Genomic DNA, 19,206 nt, shown 5'->3' with positions numbered 1-19,206 from the left:
CTGCCGTTCACTCCTCAGCTCTCAGCAGTCAGGCTTCTACCTCCTGTCACTGCGCTGCCCGGCTCAGCAGTGACCTCCGTGTCGGCCCACACGGCGCTGGTTCTGCCTCCCTGGACTCGCTCCTCCTCGGAGCCATCTGGGTTTTCCGGGGCCACTGCGCCTCACTCCTCTGCGCTTCTTACTCACACTGGAGGCCCTGGATCCTCATCACCGTCCCCACCTCTGTCCGATCTCCCAAGCCATGTATTCTTTTAATTTGGGCCCAGACTAAGAGCTCGGTAGAGTATTCTAGTCTGTAGATATTCCCTAGCATTAAAGACAGGGATGTGGTCTCATTCTGATTTCCTTCTAGTCATTTTAGGGTAGTAGAATCCAGGAGTGTCATTTGTTTCATTTTTCTCTGGGCATATGTATATTTGAAATATGATAATAATGTTTGATAAGCTGTTCAGGGAAGGAACTAATAAGGACAGAATAATTTTTCTTATTTAATGTTTAAAAATTGAGGTTTAAAAGGGTTTGATGATTAATAGAAAAGCTGTGACTGTTTCTTAATTTTTGGTCTGCTGTTTTAGTAGTGTTGTTTTATGTTTTCTGAGAGCAGACATACAAGTTGTTTCACAAAATAATGTATTTGTTTTTCTGCACGGTCTTAAATGTTAATCCACCATGACTGAAAAAATATTACCATCTGTGTATTATTAAAAAGAAGGTCTTTTAATGACTTCAGGAATATTGTGTGCTTTGTGAATTCTTTTTATGAATGAATCTCCTGACTTCAGAATATGTCAGCCTTTCGAGCCTTCTCATCGTGTGATCATGTGACCTCTTTTTCTCCAGAATTATGATTTGGCACTGAAGTATTTCCAGAAAGCTGCTGAACAAGGCTGGGTGGACGGGCAGCTGCAGCTTGGCTCCATGTACTATAGTAAGTAATGATGGATACTCCACATCTAAATTCCCTGTTTTCCTCTAGATGTCACTGTGATGTGGAAGTGAGAGCTATTGAGTTTCTATCTGATGAATGTCCTTCCAAGTCAGTAATTTGTGTACATCTTGTATTGCCCTGTAGAATGTATTAATCTGTATTAATGTGCAAATCTATGTTAATAAGATTCATATCATTCTGGAGTAAGAATTCTGAGTTTCATTTAGTTTTATTCCTAGGTAGGGCTTCTCTGATGCTTTAGCTAAACCTCACTTAACACTGTTCCTGACCTCTCATGGGATTTTCCTTACAGACGGCATTGGAGTCAAGAGGGATTACAAACAAGCCTTGAAGTATTTTAACCTAGCTTCGCAGGGAGGCCATATCTTGGCTTTCTACAACCTGGCTCAGATGCATGCCAGCGGCACCGGAGTCATGCGATCGTGTCACACTGCGGTGGAGGTGAGGGCTCTTCTGCGCTCGCCCAGGAGGAGAGTCTGCGGTTCTGATTCTGGTTCTCTTCGTATGGTTTCTTCTAGAGTAGAGACAGACTCGGTCGACTGGCACTGAGACAATGAGGGAAGGCTCTGACTGTCGCACTTACTGATTCAGTTTGTCTGTCCCCCTGGAATTAGCCTTCATAAGAGCGGATATTATTGTCTGCAGTCTCTCTGGCACCTCAGACAGTATCTGAGACATAGCATCAAAAAGTATATGTTAAATGAATGTTGCAGGGGGAATGCTGATATCTCCCAGCTGGAGCCTTTCCTCTTTAGCTTTCTCATGATTGGCACGTCAGAGGAACATTGTTCAACGCTTAGCACAGTTTCTCAGGGCTTCCCAGGTGACACAGTGGTAAAGAATCCACCTGCCAATGCAAGACGTGAGTCCAATCCCTGGGTTGGGAAGGTCCCCTGGAGAAGGTGATGGCAACCCACTCCAGCATCCTTGCCTGGAGAATCCCATGGACAGAGGAGCCTGGCGGGCTACTGTCCCCAGGGTTGCAAAGAGGTGGACAGGACTGAGCATGCACACACAAAGTTTCTAAACCTCTCTATGCCTCAGTTTCCTTCCTCGTAAAGTGGAGCTGTTACTGGAACTTACCGCATAAGAGGGTGGCCCCTCACAGGAGGAGTGAGTGAGTTACTGTTCAAATTAGTATCCCAGATTTATATATATATATATATTTTTTTTAATAAAACTGCCAGAGATTCAGACAGCAAGCTTAACAATTGCTTGTAGCCAACGTGCAAAAAATGATTTCTGACACACCTCTCTTTTTTCCTGTTCTTACAGTTGTTTAAGAATGTATGTGAACGGGGCCGGTGGTCTGAGCGGCTCATGACTGCTTACAACAGCTACAAGGACGGGGACTACAACGCCGCCGTGATCCAGTACCTCCTGCTGGCCGAGCAGGGCTACGAGGTGGCACAGAGCAACGCAGCCTTCATCCTCGACCAGAGTAAGGCCCACTCCCGTCCTGCCTGGGTGTTGGAACACAGGGTGCACGTCAGGTTCACTTCAGTCGCTCAGTCGTGTCCGACTCTCTGCGACCCCATGGATCGCAGCACGCCAGGCCTCCCTGTCCATCACCAACTCCCGGAGTTCACTCAGACTCATGCCCATTGAGTCGGTGATGCCATCCAACCATCTCATCCTCTGTGTCGTCCCCTTCTCCTCCCGCCTTAATCTTTCCCAGCGTCAGGGTCTTTTCCAGTGAATCAGTTCTCCACATGAGGTGGCCAAAGTATTGGAGTTTCAGCTTCAACATCAGTCCTTCCAATGAACACCCAGGACTGATCTCCTTTAGGATGGACTAATTGGATCTCCTTGCTGTCCAAGGGACACTCAAGAGTCTTCTCCAACACCACAGTTCACAAGCATCAATTTAAGACATCAAGTTAACTTGTTTAAACAGAAAAGCCACAAAGATACTTCTTTATTGAACTGAACAGCCCACATGCTCAAGTTATTTTACCTCAGATCTCTAAGCCATCAAAGTGAGTTTTATGGAGTTGACACTAGAAATAGATCCAACATTGATCATAAAATTAACTGCTTTCAGTTAAATACATTTTTCAAACTACAGCAAATATAAAAATATTGTTTTTCCAGTGGCATATAGATTCCTAGTGGTTCAGTGTGAAATGTCAGACTGAATGAAGCACAAGCTGGAATCAAGATTGCAGGGAGAAATATCAGTAACCTCAGATATGCAGAAGACACCACCCTTATGGCAGAAAGCGAAGAACTAAAGAGCCTCTTGATGAAAGTGAAAAAACTGGCTCAACATTCAGAAAACTAAGATCATGGCATCTGGTCCCATCACTTCATGGCAAATAGATGGGGAAACAATGGAAACCATGACAGACTTTATTTTTTTGGACTCTAAAATCACTGCAGATGGTGACTGCAGCCATGAAATTAAAAGAGGCTTGCTCTTTGAAAGAAAAGCTATGACCAACCTAGCTGCTACTGCTACTGCTAAGTCGCTTCAGTCATGTCCGACTCTGCGACCCCATAGATGGCAGCCCTAGACAGCATATTAAAAAGCAGAGACATTACTTTGCCGACAAAGGTCCATCTAGTCAAAGCTATGGTTTTTCCAGTAGTCACACATGGATGTGAGAGTTGGACTATAAAAAAAGCTGGGCACCGAAGAATTGATGCTTTTGAACTGTGGTGTTAGAGAAGACTCTTGAGAGTCCCTTGGACTGTGTGGAGATCCAACCAGTCAATCCTAAAGGAATTCAGTCATGAATGTTCATTGGAAGGACTGATGTTGAAGCTGAAACTCCAATATTTTGGCCACCTGATGCTAAGAACTGACTCATTTGAAAAGACCCTGATGCTGGGAAAGGTTGAAGGCAGGAGGAGAAGGGGACGACAGAGGATGAGATGGTTGGATAGCATCACTGACTCGATGGACATGAGTTTGATTAAACTCCAGGAGCTGGTGATAGATAGGGAAGCCTGGCGTGTTGCAGTCCATGGGGTCGCAAAGAGTCACGCACGACTAAGCGACTGAACTGAGTGGTTCAGTAATTAGTCTCATTATTAATTCTGTGGTCAGAACATGCCTCGGGAAGTAGTATTGTCCTGAATGCAATGGTTCTTTGAACTCAGTATTTTATTCCCATACTCGTTTAATGTCAATAATTTTTTCATTTAATATTTTGTATCCCATTTCTTATTTAAATTATGCTGCATGTATCCACTCTGGTTTGCAGATGAAGCCTAAAACTCTAGTGCCTTTGCTTAAACGCCTGGTTTGTGTTTCATTTTCCTTGCAGGAGAAGCGACCATTGTAGGTGAGAATGAAACTTATCCCAGAGCTTTGCTTCACTGGAACCGGGCCGCCTCACAAGGTGAGTGGTTGGTTAGTTCCAGAATAAGAGTTTAACCTGGGGGCCTTTCTGTATTGTATCTTTGTTTTTATCTTCCATAATAAGGATTCATTTGTGACTTTAAACAGAGATACTGTTGCTTAACTTGTTTGCCTGATTGGTATTCATTCTTAGAATGAGTTCTAATCCCAGGGTTTTTAAATTGAAATGCAGGATCTTTGTACTGGACATTTATATCATCCTATGCTTTACTCTGATTTTTAGTTTGAGTCTAGCGTGTTGTGTAAAATGACAATTGAATAAAATGTGTAATAGAATATAGGTGTAAAACGTAAGATTTCAGCCTTTCCCCACTCTTTTTTGTTTGACTATTTCTTTCTCATGCATACTACTCTCAACGTTATCTGCCCATCTTTGCTCCAGTTGAACTATATAAAATGTTAGATGACACAATAGAATACAGTGATCATTTGAAGAGTATTGTTAGTGAAATAGAGATTACACCCACTTTGTTTTGCCTCTCCCTGACTATTAAAAAGCCTTCTTCAGAAGGGCAACTCTTCTGATTTTAATTTTTTACTGAATTTGTAGCTTGGCTGAAGAAATTGCTATAAAGTTTGTGTGTTAGAAGATGGACTTCCCAGGTGGCGCTAGTGAGAAAGAACCTACCTGCCAATTCAGGAGACTCGCGTTCTGTCCTTGGGTTGGGAAGATCCCCTGGAGCAGGAACTGGCAACCCACTCCAGTATTCTTGCCTGGAAAATCCCATGGACCGAGGAGGCTGGCAGGTTACAGTCCATGGGGTCGCAAAGAGCTGGGCATGACTGAATGCGCACGTGCACGCTGTGTTACAAATGAACATTCTGTTTTATGGAAGCGTGTTAGCAGGAGGAGAAATAAGAGTTTCATCTGCTTTAAACACAGTTTCTGATTGGCAGTTTTACATTTAACCGCTATTTCAGGCTATACTGTGGCTAGAATCAAGCTTGGAGACTACCACTTCTATGGCTTCGGCACGGATGTGGATTACGAGACTGCGTTTATCCACTATCGTCTCGCGTCTGAGCAGCAGCACAGCGCACAGGCCATGTTTAACCTGGGCTACATGCATGAGAAAGGACTGGGCATTAAACAGGTGGGCGTGACTTCAGATGTATGCGTGCTGCCATTTTGATTTGGGGGAAAGCATCTTCGTTTTTATAGGAAATAGGCTTCCTTTGGAGTGTGCTCACGTTTTAGGTGCTAAGTTAGAAGCCAGTCTTGTAGTATTTCGAAAGAGTACCCTCCACCTCTCTCACCCTCAAGCATACATGCGTACGCTATTTAGGGTATTAGGCCAAAGACAGATCCATAAAAGTGGAAAACCATCGCTGCCTCTGTTGTTAACTCCTGTTTGAGAAACTGTCCATCAACAGCCAAATTCTGTCATTTCTAAATTACTTTGAAATGAATTAAAGTGTTTGCTAGTGCTGAACTTATTCTCACTCCTACACCTTCCTACTGAAGTCATCCTTTAGACCCGTGGTCATGCAAGTTTCTACCTGTGTTAAAATAACTTTGAGAAACGTATCCTCTTACACATTTTTAATTTGACATTTAAAATTTCTCTTAAGTTTCAAAGAGTCTAAGTTCTAGCTATTTTAAACACTAAAATTTTTATAAATGGAATGACTAAATTACTTTAAATCCCAAAATAATTTGATACCCTCATTATTAACTTTTTAAAAAAAGCATGGCAAATTTGTTAATAAAAATTGTATCCTTTACTTTTCTCCCTGAATTTATATTTTAGTCCATTATTCCTAAAAGTTATATACCAGTGTAATATACTGATCACTCTGTCATGCTTATCTGAAACAACAAGTATGTAAATTCGAATTTGAATTTTATTTCCTGTGATTATAGGCTGTTTTAAGAAATATTATGGGTATATTATTATAGTCAATTATGAATATACTGTTGATCTCATCAAATTCATGATTTTATAAAATTTTACTTTCTCTAATGCATCTTTGAGATGAATAGAGCATTTTAAAAAATTATTGTAAGTATTGTAGAATAGATTTAGCATTCTATTTTCTGTTTTATAAATATATGAGTGGAACCTCGTTCACATAAGTAAGTACATGGGAATGGGAAGAATTCCATAGCAAGGTTATTGGCTTTTTAAATGGCTTTAGAGTGCTGTGCTGTCTGGGTCAGTGTGGGCTCTGAAACAGTGCCACAGAGCAGTGGCTTAAGCAGCAGGCGTTTATTCTCCCATTTCTGGAGGCTGCGAAGTTGAAGGCCAGGGTGCCTGCAGGTTTGGTGTCTGGTGAAGGCCCTCTCCTCTCTGTGGCCTCTCATGAGGAAAGAGGGAGAAAGGAGCAGCAAGCTCCTTGAGGATTCTGATGAGGACGTTAATTCCGGTCATGAGTGCTGTCCTCTTAGGACCTCACCCAACCCCGATAACCTCTCAAAGCCCTCACTTCTTCATACCTTAGGGCATAGAGTTTCACATATAAATATTGGGATAATGCAAACACTTAGTCTGTAACATATGCCAAAAATCAGATTAATCTGTCATCGAAGTTATTTCTAATGATCCATCACTGGATAACTTGGGTAGGTCCCCCCTTCAGTTCTGTTGAAAACAACAAATTAGAAACTAGAGACTTGCAAAAAGAGGTGTTCCCTGGCCACTGGACTCACGCTTTCTCAGTTTCTGGGAGTCACATCTGAAAGGCTTTCCCAGGGCTGATAAGGAGCTAATGATACTCCTTACTCATTCAGTCTCCTAGAGACCTTTTGTGCTTAAAAGAAGGTGGTTCATTTCACTTTGTTAATGCACTGCTTTTTTGTCAAAGTGCTTATTTTATTGAATTTGAGTATTTTATTTCCAGTGTGTAAGTTTTGATACATTTATATGAACATTAGATGTTGAATATAGTTTTATCAAGAATCCGGAGCTGCAGGCTGTGCGTTCAGTTCGTGGACAGTCTGCTGAATAGCACAGCTGCTGAAGCCTCCTTGCCCTGTCAAACCAGTCGGCCAAATCCAACTCGGTTTCTATCAGAAGGCCTGACTTTGTTAATTCAAATAAAATTAATGGGCTTGATGCCTAAAAAGATCACACGTAAGTTGTGGTTTTTACACATTTAGTAATAATTTGCAAAGACAATCAGAATTAAAGTGATGAAACTCTTAATTTTTAAAAAAATCTGTATAATAAGCTGTACAACAAGAAAATCAGTGCTTTTCGTGTCATAATTTGTAATGTTATACAAATTTAATTTGTAATGTTATACAAAGCTTATGCAAATTCTTACGAATAAAGACTAATGAAATGCATAGTATTCCTTTGATTAGAGTTAGGGGAGAGACTGCTGGTATCCATAATTTTTTTTAACTTATTTATTTTTAATTGAAGGATAATTGCTTTACAAGAATTTTGTTGTTTTCAGTTAAACCTCAACATGAATCAGCCATAGGTACACATACGCCCCCTCCCTCCTGAACCTCCCTCCCATCCCCCTTCCCATCCCACCCCATAGGTTGGTACAGAGCCCTGTTTGAGTTCCCTGAGACATACAACAAATTCCCATTGGCTATCTATCTTATATATAGTAATGTAACTTTCCATGTTACTCTCGTCATACATCTCACCCTCTCCTCCCCTCTCCTCTTATCCATAAGTCTGTACTCTATGTCTGTTTCTCCATTGCTGCCCTGCAAATAAATTCTTCAGTACCATCTTTCTAGATCCCATATCTATGCATTAGTATATACAGTATTTATGTTTCTCTTTCTGACTTGCTTCACTCTGTATAATAGGCTCTAGGCTCATCCACCCCATTAGAACTGACTCAAATGTATTCCTTTTTATGGCTGAGTAATGTTCCATTGTGTGTATGTACCACAACTTCTTTATCCGTTTATCTGTCTGTGGGCGTCTAGGTTGCTTCCATGTTCTAGCTATTGTAAACAGTGCTGCAGTGAACATTGGAGTACGTGTGTCTTTTTCAATTTTGGTTTCCTCAGGGTATATGTATAAGAGTGGGATTGCTGGGTCATGTGGTGGTTTTATTCCTAATTTTTTAAGGAGTTCCATTAGTTTTAATAAGGCGTTATGATCACCTTTTCTTATTTGTTTTCTGTTTTTTAAATAAATGACATATTCATACCCTAAAAACTAAGCAATCCAGCATCCAATATAGATAGAAAAATTTAAGTATTAAGATGAGGATTGGTGATAATTGGAATAAATAATTCAGGATTTGATTGATAAGATTTAATTTCTCTATCGAATCATCCACACACAGGCCATGGATCACATAAAGTTTGATGTGTGATCTTGAAAAATACGACAGTGCAAGTAAAATGTGTTACTTTTTTAAAAAAATCAAAGACACTCACCATCCTGTCACTTTTGATTGATGCTGTCTTCTTTTTAACTAATGAGTTGCCTGGGGACAAGTACAGAGAAGAGCCGGAAGTAACTGCTTCTATTTAACTGTGCAGAAAAAGTCAGTCTTAGTGTTTAGCCTTTCTTTGCCGTGTCATGGACTTCTTACCTACGAATTTAGTATTCTTTGACAATACTCAGGGCATGAGAGAAGTGAGGTTGTTAAATGAGATTTTTGCAACTCACACCATCCCATTCTACCATTTATCTGAAGGCAGAGCGCCCTTATCTGGGCCACAGTTAGTAATAATTTGTTTCCCCCTTTACAGAAATACATCTAAGACAGGGAAAAAGAGGATTGAGAAACCCCTACCACCCCTTAGAAAACTTTTTTGAGTATGTCCACCCCAGGATAAAGATCTCTACTCCAGACAGAAACTAGAAATTCCTTACGCTGACTGGTTTATAAGTAGGAAAAAATTAACTTGAGACCTACAGGTCACCCCAGAAGTCTCCGGGTTAACAGTGTTCTGCACAGACCTCACATACAACTGTGTCCAGCAAGGGGGTGTCAGGTCAGGGACACACAGGTGACCTTTCAAATTGTTTCCATTAGATTCTTCAAAAGCAAGCAGTTAGATAATTAAAAGAAATTCTCCCTAATTAAAGCTTGAGTTCTTTCTTTGAATAAGGGAAATTTTAAAATGAAACTTGAAAGGTAAAATAAACTTTCCGAACATGTAAATAGTAATTATTTTTACTTTAACAAGAAATGAATCTTGGCTTATTACCTCTGTTATAGGATATTCACCTTGCAAAGCGTTTTTATGACATGGCAGCTGAAGCCAGCCCAGATGCTCAAGTACCAGTCTTCCTGGCACTCTGCAAGTTGGGCGTTGTCTATTTCTTGCAGTACATACGGGAAACAAATGTAAGTGGTCCACGACTCTCCTAATGAAAATACACATGCTATAACCTCAACCCACAGGTTTGGTTTTGCTCAGTTGGGGGAGAGGAGAGTAAGTGACTGGTCTTTGCCCTTCTTCCTGGGTAGAGGGACCTCGTCGGGTGAGGGACGAGGGTGCCGCAGAGCATTTACAGGTGCCAGGGGCGCCTGACGGGTCCCCGGTGCTAAAGGGCATCCCAGGCGGTACACCAGTGAAGAGCCCGCCTGCCGATGCAGGAGACGCCAGAGACGCGGGTTCAAACCTTGGGTCGGGAAGATCCCTTGGAATAGGAAGTGGCAGCCCACACCAGAATTCTTGCCTAGGACATCCATGGACAGAGGAGCCTGGCGGGCTCCAGTCCATGGGGTCGCAGAGTCGGACACGACTGAGTGACCGTGCATGCATGTATGCCCATTGCTAGTGCATTTCATTGGTGCAGATGTTTTCTGGTTAGGGGAATCTGAGACTAACCCATGACAACTTGAAATAGTAGTTAACTAAGTTCAAAAGCATTTACTCAGATGACTGCCTAGCAGTGACTCAGACCAAGCACTTAAAAAGAGAATTTAAAACATGGAAAGAAGTGGAACCTGAGAGTCTGCCCAGGCTATTGTACTTCAGATTCTTCTGCTAGTGAAACATGTTAAAAACAGCACCGGAAGTGTTTTCTAAAAATACCTAGAATTATTTAAATGTGCTCAACGGTAGATCCTTGCTAGGAGGTGGGTGGGTTACCCATTCTCTTCACAACTACCAGCTTAGTTTCCAACACAGGGCTCTAGGGCTCTCCAGGTGTCTGTTTTGCTTACAGTACCTGTCATTCCTCATAACAGATTCACTGGTGCAGCATTTAACTCTCAAAGTCCTAAAAGGTATGCAGAAAGAAGGGCTGTTTAACTTTAATTCACTCCAGGCCAGGAAGGGATGATGTCAACCTTTTGTTGGCATCTTTCAGGACGAGTTGATGCACCCTTTCACCGTTAGATTCCAGAAGGGGCCTCACTCAGTGTTAACATATGTAGATTGAGGCCTTGGGCTTCAGCATCCAGAAGACGAAATTCGTTTTGCAATCCTAGCGATGTACCAAGGTTCTCCACCTATAGGGCTCCTGAGGGCTGAAGGTGCTGGCGTCTGTCCTGTCCTCTGCTTATACACTCGTAATCAACGTAGGATTGTTTGGTAGCAGGATCCAGGGTACACTGTGCACTCTGCTATCAGTAACTCAAAGGACCTTTGTTCCTTTCACTGAAAAGCTAACAGTGTGGCCACCAGCTCTTACTCTCTCAGGACTATTTCAACTAAACTATTGATTAAATGTGTATTACATTATTATCCATGTTTACCTAATTATCAGTATTGAGCACAGTCTAGGATTTGGTTGTGTAATACTCCATAATAAGTTGTGTTTTAGGAACTTACTCCTAAATAAGGAATAAGGTATAGGAAAACAATCAGATGCCCCATAATCTTACCACTTGGATATTCTCCCACCTTCCCTGTGAAAGGAGTAAGAAGTACTGATGGTAAGAAAGTCAAACAGTACAGAAAAACAGTCTCCTATGGTAGGTCCTACCCCAGGAAACTATTAGTTTCTTATAATTTTTTTCCAGAAAAAATTAGATTCTATACCTACAAATGTATATTGTGGGGACCTTTTAAATGTAGTTTTATTTAAACATAAAGGATTATGCCCCATATTTCCTTTCTTCTTGGTGGGTAAGTAGCAGTCAGAAAATACCAGGAATAACTTAAGCAACATTAAAATATGATATACAAAGAACATAATTTTAAAGTTCAGTTTTAGCAGTCAATTACAGTTAAATCCTAACTAAAATCATTATTTGTGCAGCTGTTAAACATGAATCTAACTATGATTCATATGAAACATACAGAACTAACACCTTCAGTTACAATAAACGAGCGACCGTAGTAAAATAGCCCTGCCGTCATTAGAAGAAAGCGTTTTGGTAGCGAGTGAGTCATCGCTGGAAACACGTTATAGTTGTGCCCATACACTGCTTCCCCAGCCCCGTCCTTGTCCCCAGTGTTTGTTTCAGATATTTCCTGTGAAAATGGTTGGAAATTAGCGCGTTGTTACTGACGGGAAGGAGTCCTGTAAGATACTTTGTTGTTGTTTAGTCACTTGGTCCTGTCCGACTCCTTGCGACCCCATGGACTGTAGCCGCCAGGCTCCTCTGTCCATGGAATTCTCCAGGCAGGAATACTGGAGTGGGTTGCTGTACCCTTCTCCAGGGGGTCTTTCTGCCCCAGAGATCAAACCCAAGTTCTTTTCATTTCTTCAGTTGAACTGATTGTTTTGTCTAGTCCTTAATTTTATTAGATTGTTTACTGTGTTAAAGTCTGGCGGGGTTTAATTTTTAGTTTATTTCTTACTGAAGTACATTTGATGTGCAGCACTCTAGAGTTACATATACAATACAGTGATTCATCATTTTTATAGATTGCACTCCACGTATGGTTATTAGACATTAGTGGCTATGTTCTCCGTGTCGTAGCTTATGTTGTACGTAACAGTCTGTGTCTCTTCATCCCAGACCTCTGTATCGCCCCTCCCACTCCTTCTCCCTGCTGGTAACCACTACTTTGTTCTCTATATCTGAGTCTGCTTCTTTTTTGTTGTATTCACTAGTTTGTAAATTTTTCAGATACCACATATCAGTGATATCATACAGCATTTGTCTTTCTGTCGGACTCACTTCACTTAGCATAATGCCCTCCAAGTCCATCCACGTTGCTACAGATGGAAAAATGCCATTCTTTTTATGGCTGAGTAATAATATTCCATTGTGTATATGCACCACATCTTCATTCACCAATTGATGGGCCCTTAGGTTGCTTCCATATCTTGGCAATTATGAATTATGCTACTGTGAACATCGGAGTGCATGTATCTTTCAGAATTAAGTGTTTTTGTTTTTTTCAGATAAATAGCCAACAGTGGAACTGCTGGGTCATGTGGTAGTTTTTATAGTAAAATCTTTTTTCTAAAAAAGACATTGCAAAATATTACTAAAACCAATTGTTTCAATAAATTCTGTATTTATCTCCTAATTTGTGAGGTAACTTTCCTAGCTTTACGTTTAAGTGATCATAATGATTTTTATATTATTCTCACTAAGATTCGAGACATATTCACCCAACTTGATATGGACCAGCTCTTGGGACCCGAGTGGGACCTTTACCTCATGACCATCATCGCGTTGCTGTTGGGAACAGTGATCGCCTACAGGCAGCGGCAGCACCAGGACATGCCTGTCCCCAGGCCCCCGGGGCCACGGCCGGCCCCACCGCAGCAGGAGGGGCCCCCAGAGCAGCCGCCGCCGCAGTAACCTGCCGCGTCCCCCCGACGGTGACAGACAAGGAAAGGGTTTGCTGAGAACGCTTGCATTCGGTGTAGGACTTTGGATCAGTGATCACCACCTCCTGGAAGAGGCACAAGGAAGCGTTAAATTCCTAAAGCTGCTTGGAATCTGATGCCTTTATTTTCAGGGATAAGTAACTCTTACCTAAACTAAGTTGAATGTCCGTTTCAGTGCCGTACGGAATAACAGCTCTCAGTGGCTTCCCCCGCCCCCCTTTTTTCACCCCAGAAACATTTGCAAGGCACTCGCAGTGGTCATGTCCGCTGTGTCCAGCTGTCTTTCTTGGGTCCCTTCAGTCACTCTTTCAGTGTGCATAAGTTCTGTCAGCCGTCTTGAAGGTCTTATGCATTGACACTAGAACTGATCAATGAAAAAAGGAAAACCCAGTTAGTTGCAAATTTAACCTTAACATGTTTGAAAGTCTGAAAATAGAACTTGCCTTTTAAGTTAAGAAAAAAAAGAAGTCCTCAAAGTGTTCCAGAACTGTGATAACCAAGGACCTTTGATCAGTCCATGTGCAAGTATACGTATGCAGCGTATTTGTTCCTTTAAAAGGGAAGGTTGGGCGGTTTCTTATTATTGGTGATTGATTGTCATACTTTATACCATACTTCTCTCCTTCAAAGACTGAAAGGCCTTGTTAAAGAGTTTTATGTGAACTTCATTTCCTTGGAGTGGAGTATATAGAAAACTTTGTGAACTGACTCCTTGAGCTAACACATGAACTTGCCCCACCTACTCACTGTAATTTGCTTGTTTGTTACAAGTATGCAGAGCCTTTATCTGGAGCCAGAGGCTGGACTGAACGGGAGAATTAGAAAGCAATATTGAATGACTCTGGGTGGGGTACCAGGATCACAGACACACTTTGCCAAAAGTTAACGCTTCTGTTCCCAGGATTCATTTTATTAATACTTTGCATTTCTTACTGCAAAAGAACAGACCACCCTCCTGAATTCTTTAAATGTGAAATATCCTTGCCAGGCTATGGCAGACAGAAACTACCATTACAATACTAAAACTCTAGCGAGTCAGAGATGCATTAAAATCAGTGGTTGAAGAAAGCTACTAAAGTCTCCTTGTTCAGATAGATTTTTATTTCTGCAGCTTGATGTAATGGGAGAAAATCAACCACCTGCGTAGCTACCATGTTTCATCAGCATCCCACTGTTAACAGGAGGAAAAGCAGGCTGTTACACTTCAGAACTGTCTGCTTAAGGAGTACGGAGAAAAGCCACCACGCACCAACAAAGACCACTGAGAACATCACATACACAAATGAAACACGTCAGCCAAACTCATACTCCTTTTTACAGTTGGATGGCAGCGTTCGCCAGCCTGTATCCAATCTGAGGCCCGTTTAGCGTCTGAGCAGGCTTTCTGCGCTTGCTGACCTCCGTCTGTTTCTATTAATCTTTATACTCTTTTCATAACCCCTCATGTGCCAGAAAACTTGAAGAGTTCCTTACCTGTAGACTTGTAAAACTTTGGTTTTTGAAGTGGGGATTGTATTTAGAACTAGGTCTAATCAGTCCGTAAGGAAGCTGAGGGCTCTAAATGTGAAGTTGTGTGCTTTTGTGTGTGTGTGTGTGTGTGTGTGTGTGTGTGTGTGTAGAGTATTATGAGAAACCTGGTGAGCAAACTTTCCTCCTGGATAGTTGCTTCTAAACCTGAAGAGGTGGTCACAGCGAGAACCATGTGTAAATGCACATCTGAAAGGTAGGCCATTTTACCCTCAGAAATGTAATGTCGCTTTGGGCAGCTCATGTAAATACTGAGACTTCTGTTCGCTCTCTTATGTGAGAGATTCGCTTGCATTTGGTACAGGATGTTCATGTCTTCACCCCTGCCTCTTCTCCCCACCCTTCAAAATAAGTATGATCCACGGTCAGAGCCACTCTCCGTTTCAAAGAAACTGTTTCATTTTATTTAAACGTTTAACAAATAACTTCTATGTTTTTCTGTCATCCACCTAATTTCTCCTTTAGCAGTATTCTTATCTCTTTATCTTTCCTTCCCTCTTAGTACTTGGAAAAAGACAATTCTTCAACAGTGGCCTCTACCCCGAGGCAGACGGGAAAGGCCGGTCTTGTTCTCCAGGTGATGACAGACTTCCTGTTGGCGTACCTCTTGCCCATGTCCTTTTCATTCATCTTCCAAATCGATCTTTTTTCTGTTGGCCTTTGTCCACCTCCTGTTTCACGCAGGCTCATTTGCTACTGGCAGTTTGAATGGTAAACCTAAAATAGTTTAGTTCCTGTGACTTCATTCAAAGACTTGTCTCGAAATCCTTGGCTCCCTTCCTCGGCCTGTACAAGGGACCTGATACCTAAACAAATAGGAACGGGGTTTCTCCTAAAATAACGCTCAATACTTAACCTAATCAAATGGCATCCATTTGAATACAATGACAGTAACTCAAGCTAGTTAATGTCAGTGACATTAAACCAACTCCAGGATTCAGGAGTTTTAATGTTAGGATTTAGAGTTAGCAGGTAGAGTGTGGCTTCACTTCTCTGCGGTAGCCCAGCTCTCCCCGTCCCTGTGAGAGGCTGTCTTCCTGCCTTCGGGGCAGCGGCAGTAGGGCCTTTGCTCAGGCTTCACCTCTCCGAGGTAGCCCCGCTCCCCGTCCCTGTGAGAGGCTGTCTTCCTGCCTCTGGGGCAGCGGCAGTAGGGCCTTTGCTCAGCTTCCGTTCTCTTGTGCGTTTGGTCTGTTGCTTATCCAACCGTTCCAGAGTCTGGAGACTCTTTAGCTTTTTATTTTCTGCTAAGAAGGTGGCACTGGTGTTTGGGGTTTGCTATTGGTTTTCTGTTTTGTTTTGTTTTTTTTTCCTTTTTGTTCTTGGAGCTTTTGTTTCTGTTTTCTGGGTAAGGCTTACCTTGTTTTTAGTTTCTATTCAATGGCACAGAAAAATCAGAAGGTTTCTTTTCTTCCAAAATGATTTAGCACTTAAAGGAGATTAACTTGCGGATCATTAATCCTAATACTCTTGAGGATGGGTTCCCCTTCTGCATATGCGGTTAATTTGTGAGTTTTACTGCTAAGCCATTGTATCTCTCTATCACTGGGAAGTTGTAGAAACTTCTGCCCATGATCTGTTGCTTTATTTAAGGAGCTGCTGTTGCCTCCAGGAAACTCAAGAATTTTGTATGAGCTTTTTTTTTTCTTTCACCTCCTTTCTTTGCTCCTCATGTTCTTCAAACCAGTGTTTTGGAAGTATGCATGCGAGCCTGTAAATGAAGACCACAGGTCTTCATGTATGTAGCATGTGTGTTACAGTGTCTAGCTACATCTGCAAACACCTTATTCAGAGGTTTGGATTAACATTTCACATGCACATTTCAGAACAAAAGTTTTTCAGCCGTTAAACACCCCCCTTACCAAGAAGAGCAGCATGGGCTACATTTACCCCAATAACAGCTACTGTTTGTTTTAAAAGTGAATTTAATTATATGTTATACAATATTATGACTACCACTGTGCAAGAAATAAAGCAAAAGAACTTCTATTTTCATGAAAGTATTTTTCATCAGTCATTGGTCTCAGATATAAGTGAAAATACAAACTTTCTGAATACTGTACTGTCTGAGGCACTACCTGACTTTTAAATGTGTAGTAAAAAGAAGCTAAATTTCTCCTTCCACTTGGTATTTCAAGAAGATTGAAAATATTCCACGTAAAAATGATTTGCACAAGTGAAAAGCCTGTGTGTGCACGAGAAGGATGTCTTGGTTATATGTAGGGTCATCTCACAGCACCAGTTTTCCTGTTTGGAATTATAAGATGACACTGTTCTCTTTGATTTAAAAAAAAATCATAACATTTGATACGATCAAGGTGTAACCACTATTGATATTTAGGAGACATTTTAAAAGACCATAAACTGACATTGGAAAGAACACCATGGTAGACTTTTTGTAAATTTATTTTGTATTTAATTAAATTCAGTATAAAGGCTGGTGAAGTGTAATATAATTGTGTAAACAAATCCTGTTAATAGAGAGATGTACAGATTCGTTTTGTACTGTATCTTGAAACTTGTGAAATAAAGATTCCACCTCTGGTTATCCTGTATGCTAATCATGTACCATGGCCAGGCACCACTCCACACAGACTTTTTTAAAAACCTGAATGATTCAATTTTTTAATGAACCTTTTGGATTTTCAGAAGCTTCTGGAAAAACATTCATTGGGGGCGCTTTGAATCCATCTTAAATTTACTTTTAGCTATTGAAATTCAGATTTCTGTAAGTTGAGTATTATCCTCCGGAGTACAGAGAATATACACTTGCCAAGAAGCGTTTCCATGTTTAAATCCCTGAGATCTTGGACCTGAGTTGGCCTGTGATAGTAAGCGTGATTCACTTTAATCCTGATTTTACTAAAACTTAGCTACAGTGTGTTTAGGCGTTGCCTTTTCCCAGAAGGTTTTTACAGAGCTGCATACCGTGCAGCACAGTGAAATGTGCATAGCATGAGTAAGAGCTCAGTAAAGGGGAAACAAAGGAGAAAACAGTATTGAATCAGGAGTGAACACTGTACAGAGATGCACGTCAGAGCTGGGCTACAGACACAGCCCTGACGTCCTCGAAGCCAACTCAAAAGAAGTTGTTCAGCTTAGAAGCAGCAGATCCTTTTAAAAAGTCTGGATGATGCAGATTGTGGCAGGTGAGAAGTCGCACCTCAGATTTTACTTCTGGGAAGACAGTCAGCCACCCAAGGTGACCTTGACTAACTTTGACTGAAATCAGAGTCGTGAGGAAGTTGCACATCAGCTGAAACGTCCATAGTGTGTCCATTCCGCCTGGCGCTGGGCGTGATCCCTGGTTGCCAGTTCACCCCTTTCTGACAAGTCAGTAAAACGAGTCCTGGGGCTTCACTGGATCCAGCCTGGAGAGAAACAGCCTCTCCCTGTTCCTTGTACAACACTAATTTTGATTGGCCACACTAACCCTGAAATTTGCTTATCCTATGTCATGACGCATACATGAATGTATGCACGTAAGAAATTACAAATAGTTTCTGTAGTAGAAACTATAGGGGGGAAAAGGATTTTTTCAGTTTTTGAATGTTTTGCAAATCACTTGAAGAGTCAGGGGAAAAATAAAATGAGCTTTAGAGTTTACCAGTTCAAAAGGAGAGGTGCCTCTATGTTACAGGTCTTGTCTATTTCTTCCAGTGTCATTCCCACCACTGTTTAGAAAGCCATCACGCTGAACAACCTTATGGGATCCTGAAAATTCTGCCAACCTTCTGATTTACTGTTAGGATTACATTTTGAGCAAAACTCTGGTTTTCCTAGTGGCCAAATGTTTTCCATCTGGATTAATTTCTTCTAAACAGGACCTAGTGCTAATGCTGAATTATGTGTTAAATCCAACTTTTAAAAATCCCACATGATTTTTTTTCTCATATAAGTTGAGAATGTGGTCAGTTAATTGACCCAAGAACATTCATCTAAATATTTTCAGGTTTTGCTCAAATCCAGTTTCCTTGTGCCTTCTCTCTACCACCTAATACAACTCTCTTATTTAGCTTCTCAGGATTGAAAAGAATTTCTCCTAAGCCTTACATGTATCAGATAGAGATTTAAGTATCCTAAACAAGGATTCTGACTTTGAAAAATAAAGTGGTCGTCGAGTTTTACGTGATTCAGGATTTAAATGGGAACAACAGAAACCTCGGTTGCCAGAAACAGATTTATTTCAAGATGTTAAAGCCCAGCTGTTGGTTTCAGAGCTTGTGCATCTGGGTTTCCCCATTCTTCACCCATGCTTTGCCTATATTTTCCTCCCCCTTAAGAAAATTTGATTAGTTGAATTTTTTGTTGTTCTAAATGAAATTTTTTTTTAAACAAATAAAAACTAATGCTGATCGTGCAAGGGAGGGGGAGGTAGTAAAGGGAGCCCATCCAGTTGGTCTTGTCTCTTAGGTACTAGTACAGAATTTACTTGAATGTTTTTCAGCCTCCACATTTGTTATTTATTTTGCATACCATTTAGACAATGTTCTTTGGTAGCATCGTGAGCACTGCGTGGAAATTTACTGCCAGGACAGGTGAGAAGAGCACACTGTTTTCCCTACAGTCCCTAATTTGACTCCAGATGAAGCAAATGCTGTAAATGGAACTGCCCACACCAGAGCTGTGAACAACAGCCTCTGTTATTTCAAGGGCAAGAAAAAAAGTACTTCAAGAAGCCTTAAATGTGTTCATTG

The 19,206-nt window shown here is 41.2% G+C and overlaps 1 protein-coding gene across 1 annotated transcript in view; it reads left to right on the top strand.

The window, feature by feature from the left end:
- The window catches only part of SEL1L (SEL1L adaptor subunit of SYVN1 ubiquitin ligase), a 64,836-nt gene extending 47,779 nt beyond the window's left edge, over nucleotides 1-17,057 (top strand). The window contains exons 15-21 of the mRNA XM_061429620.1: nucleotides 841-928; nucleotides 1,242-1,390; nucleotides 2,225-2,390; nucleotides 4,222-4,296; nucleotides 5,238-5,410; nucleotides 9,462-9,590; nucleotides 12,747-17,057. Of these exons, the coding sequence (XP_061285604.1) occupies nucleotides 841-928; nucleotides 1,242-1,390; nucleotides 2,225-2,390; nucleotides 4,222-4,296; nucleotides 5,238-5,410; nucleotides 9,462-9,590; nucleotides 12,747-12,956 (990 nt within the window). The 3' untranslated portion in view covers nucleotides 12,957-17,057. The remainder of the gene's footprint in view (nucleotides 1-840; nucleotides 929-1,241; nucleotides 1,391-2,224; nucleotides 2,391-4,221; nucleotides 4,297-5,237; nucleotides 5,411-9,461; nucleotides 9,591-12,746) is intronic.
- Nucleotides 17,058-19,206: the final 2,149 nt, after the last annotated feature.

This window comes from Bos javanicus, chromosome 10 (assembly GCF_032452875.1).
Source record: "Bos javanicus breed banteng chromosome 10, ARS-OSU_banteng_1.0, whole genome shotgun sequence".
NCBI lineage: Eukaryota > Metazoa > Chordata > Mammalia > Artiodactyla > Bovidae > Bos > Bos javanicus.
This window is presented reverse-complemented; position numbering and strand designations above follow the sequence as displayed.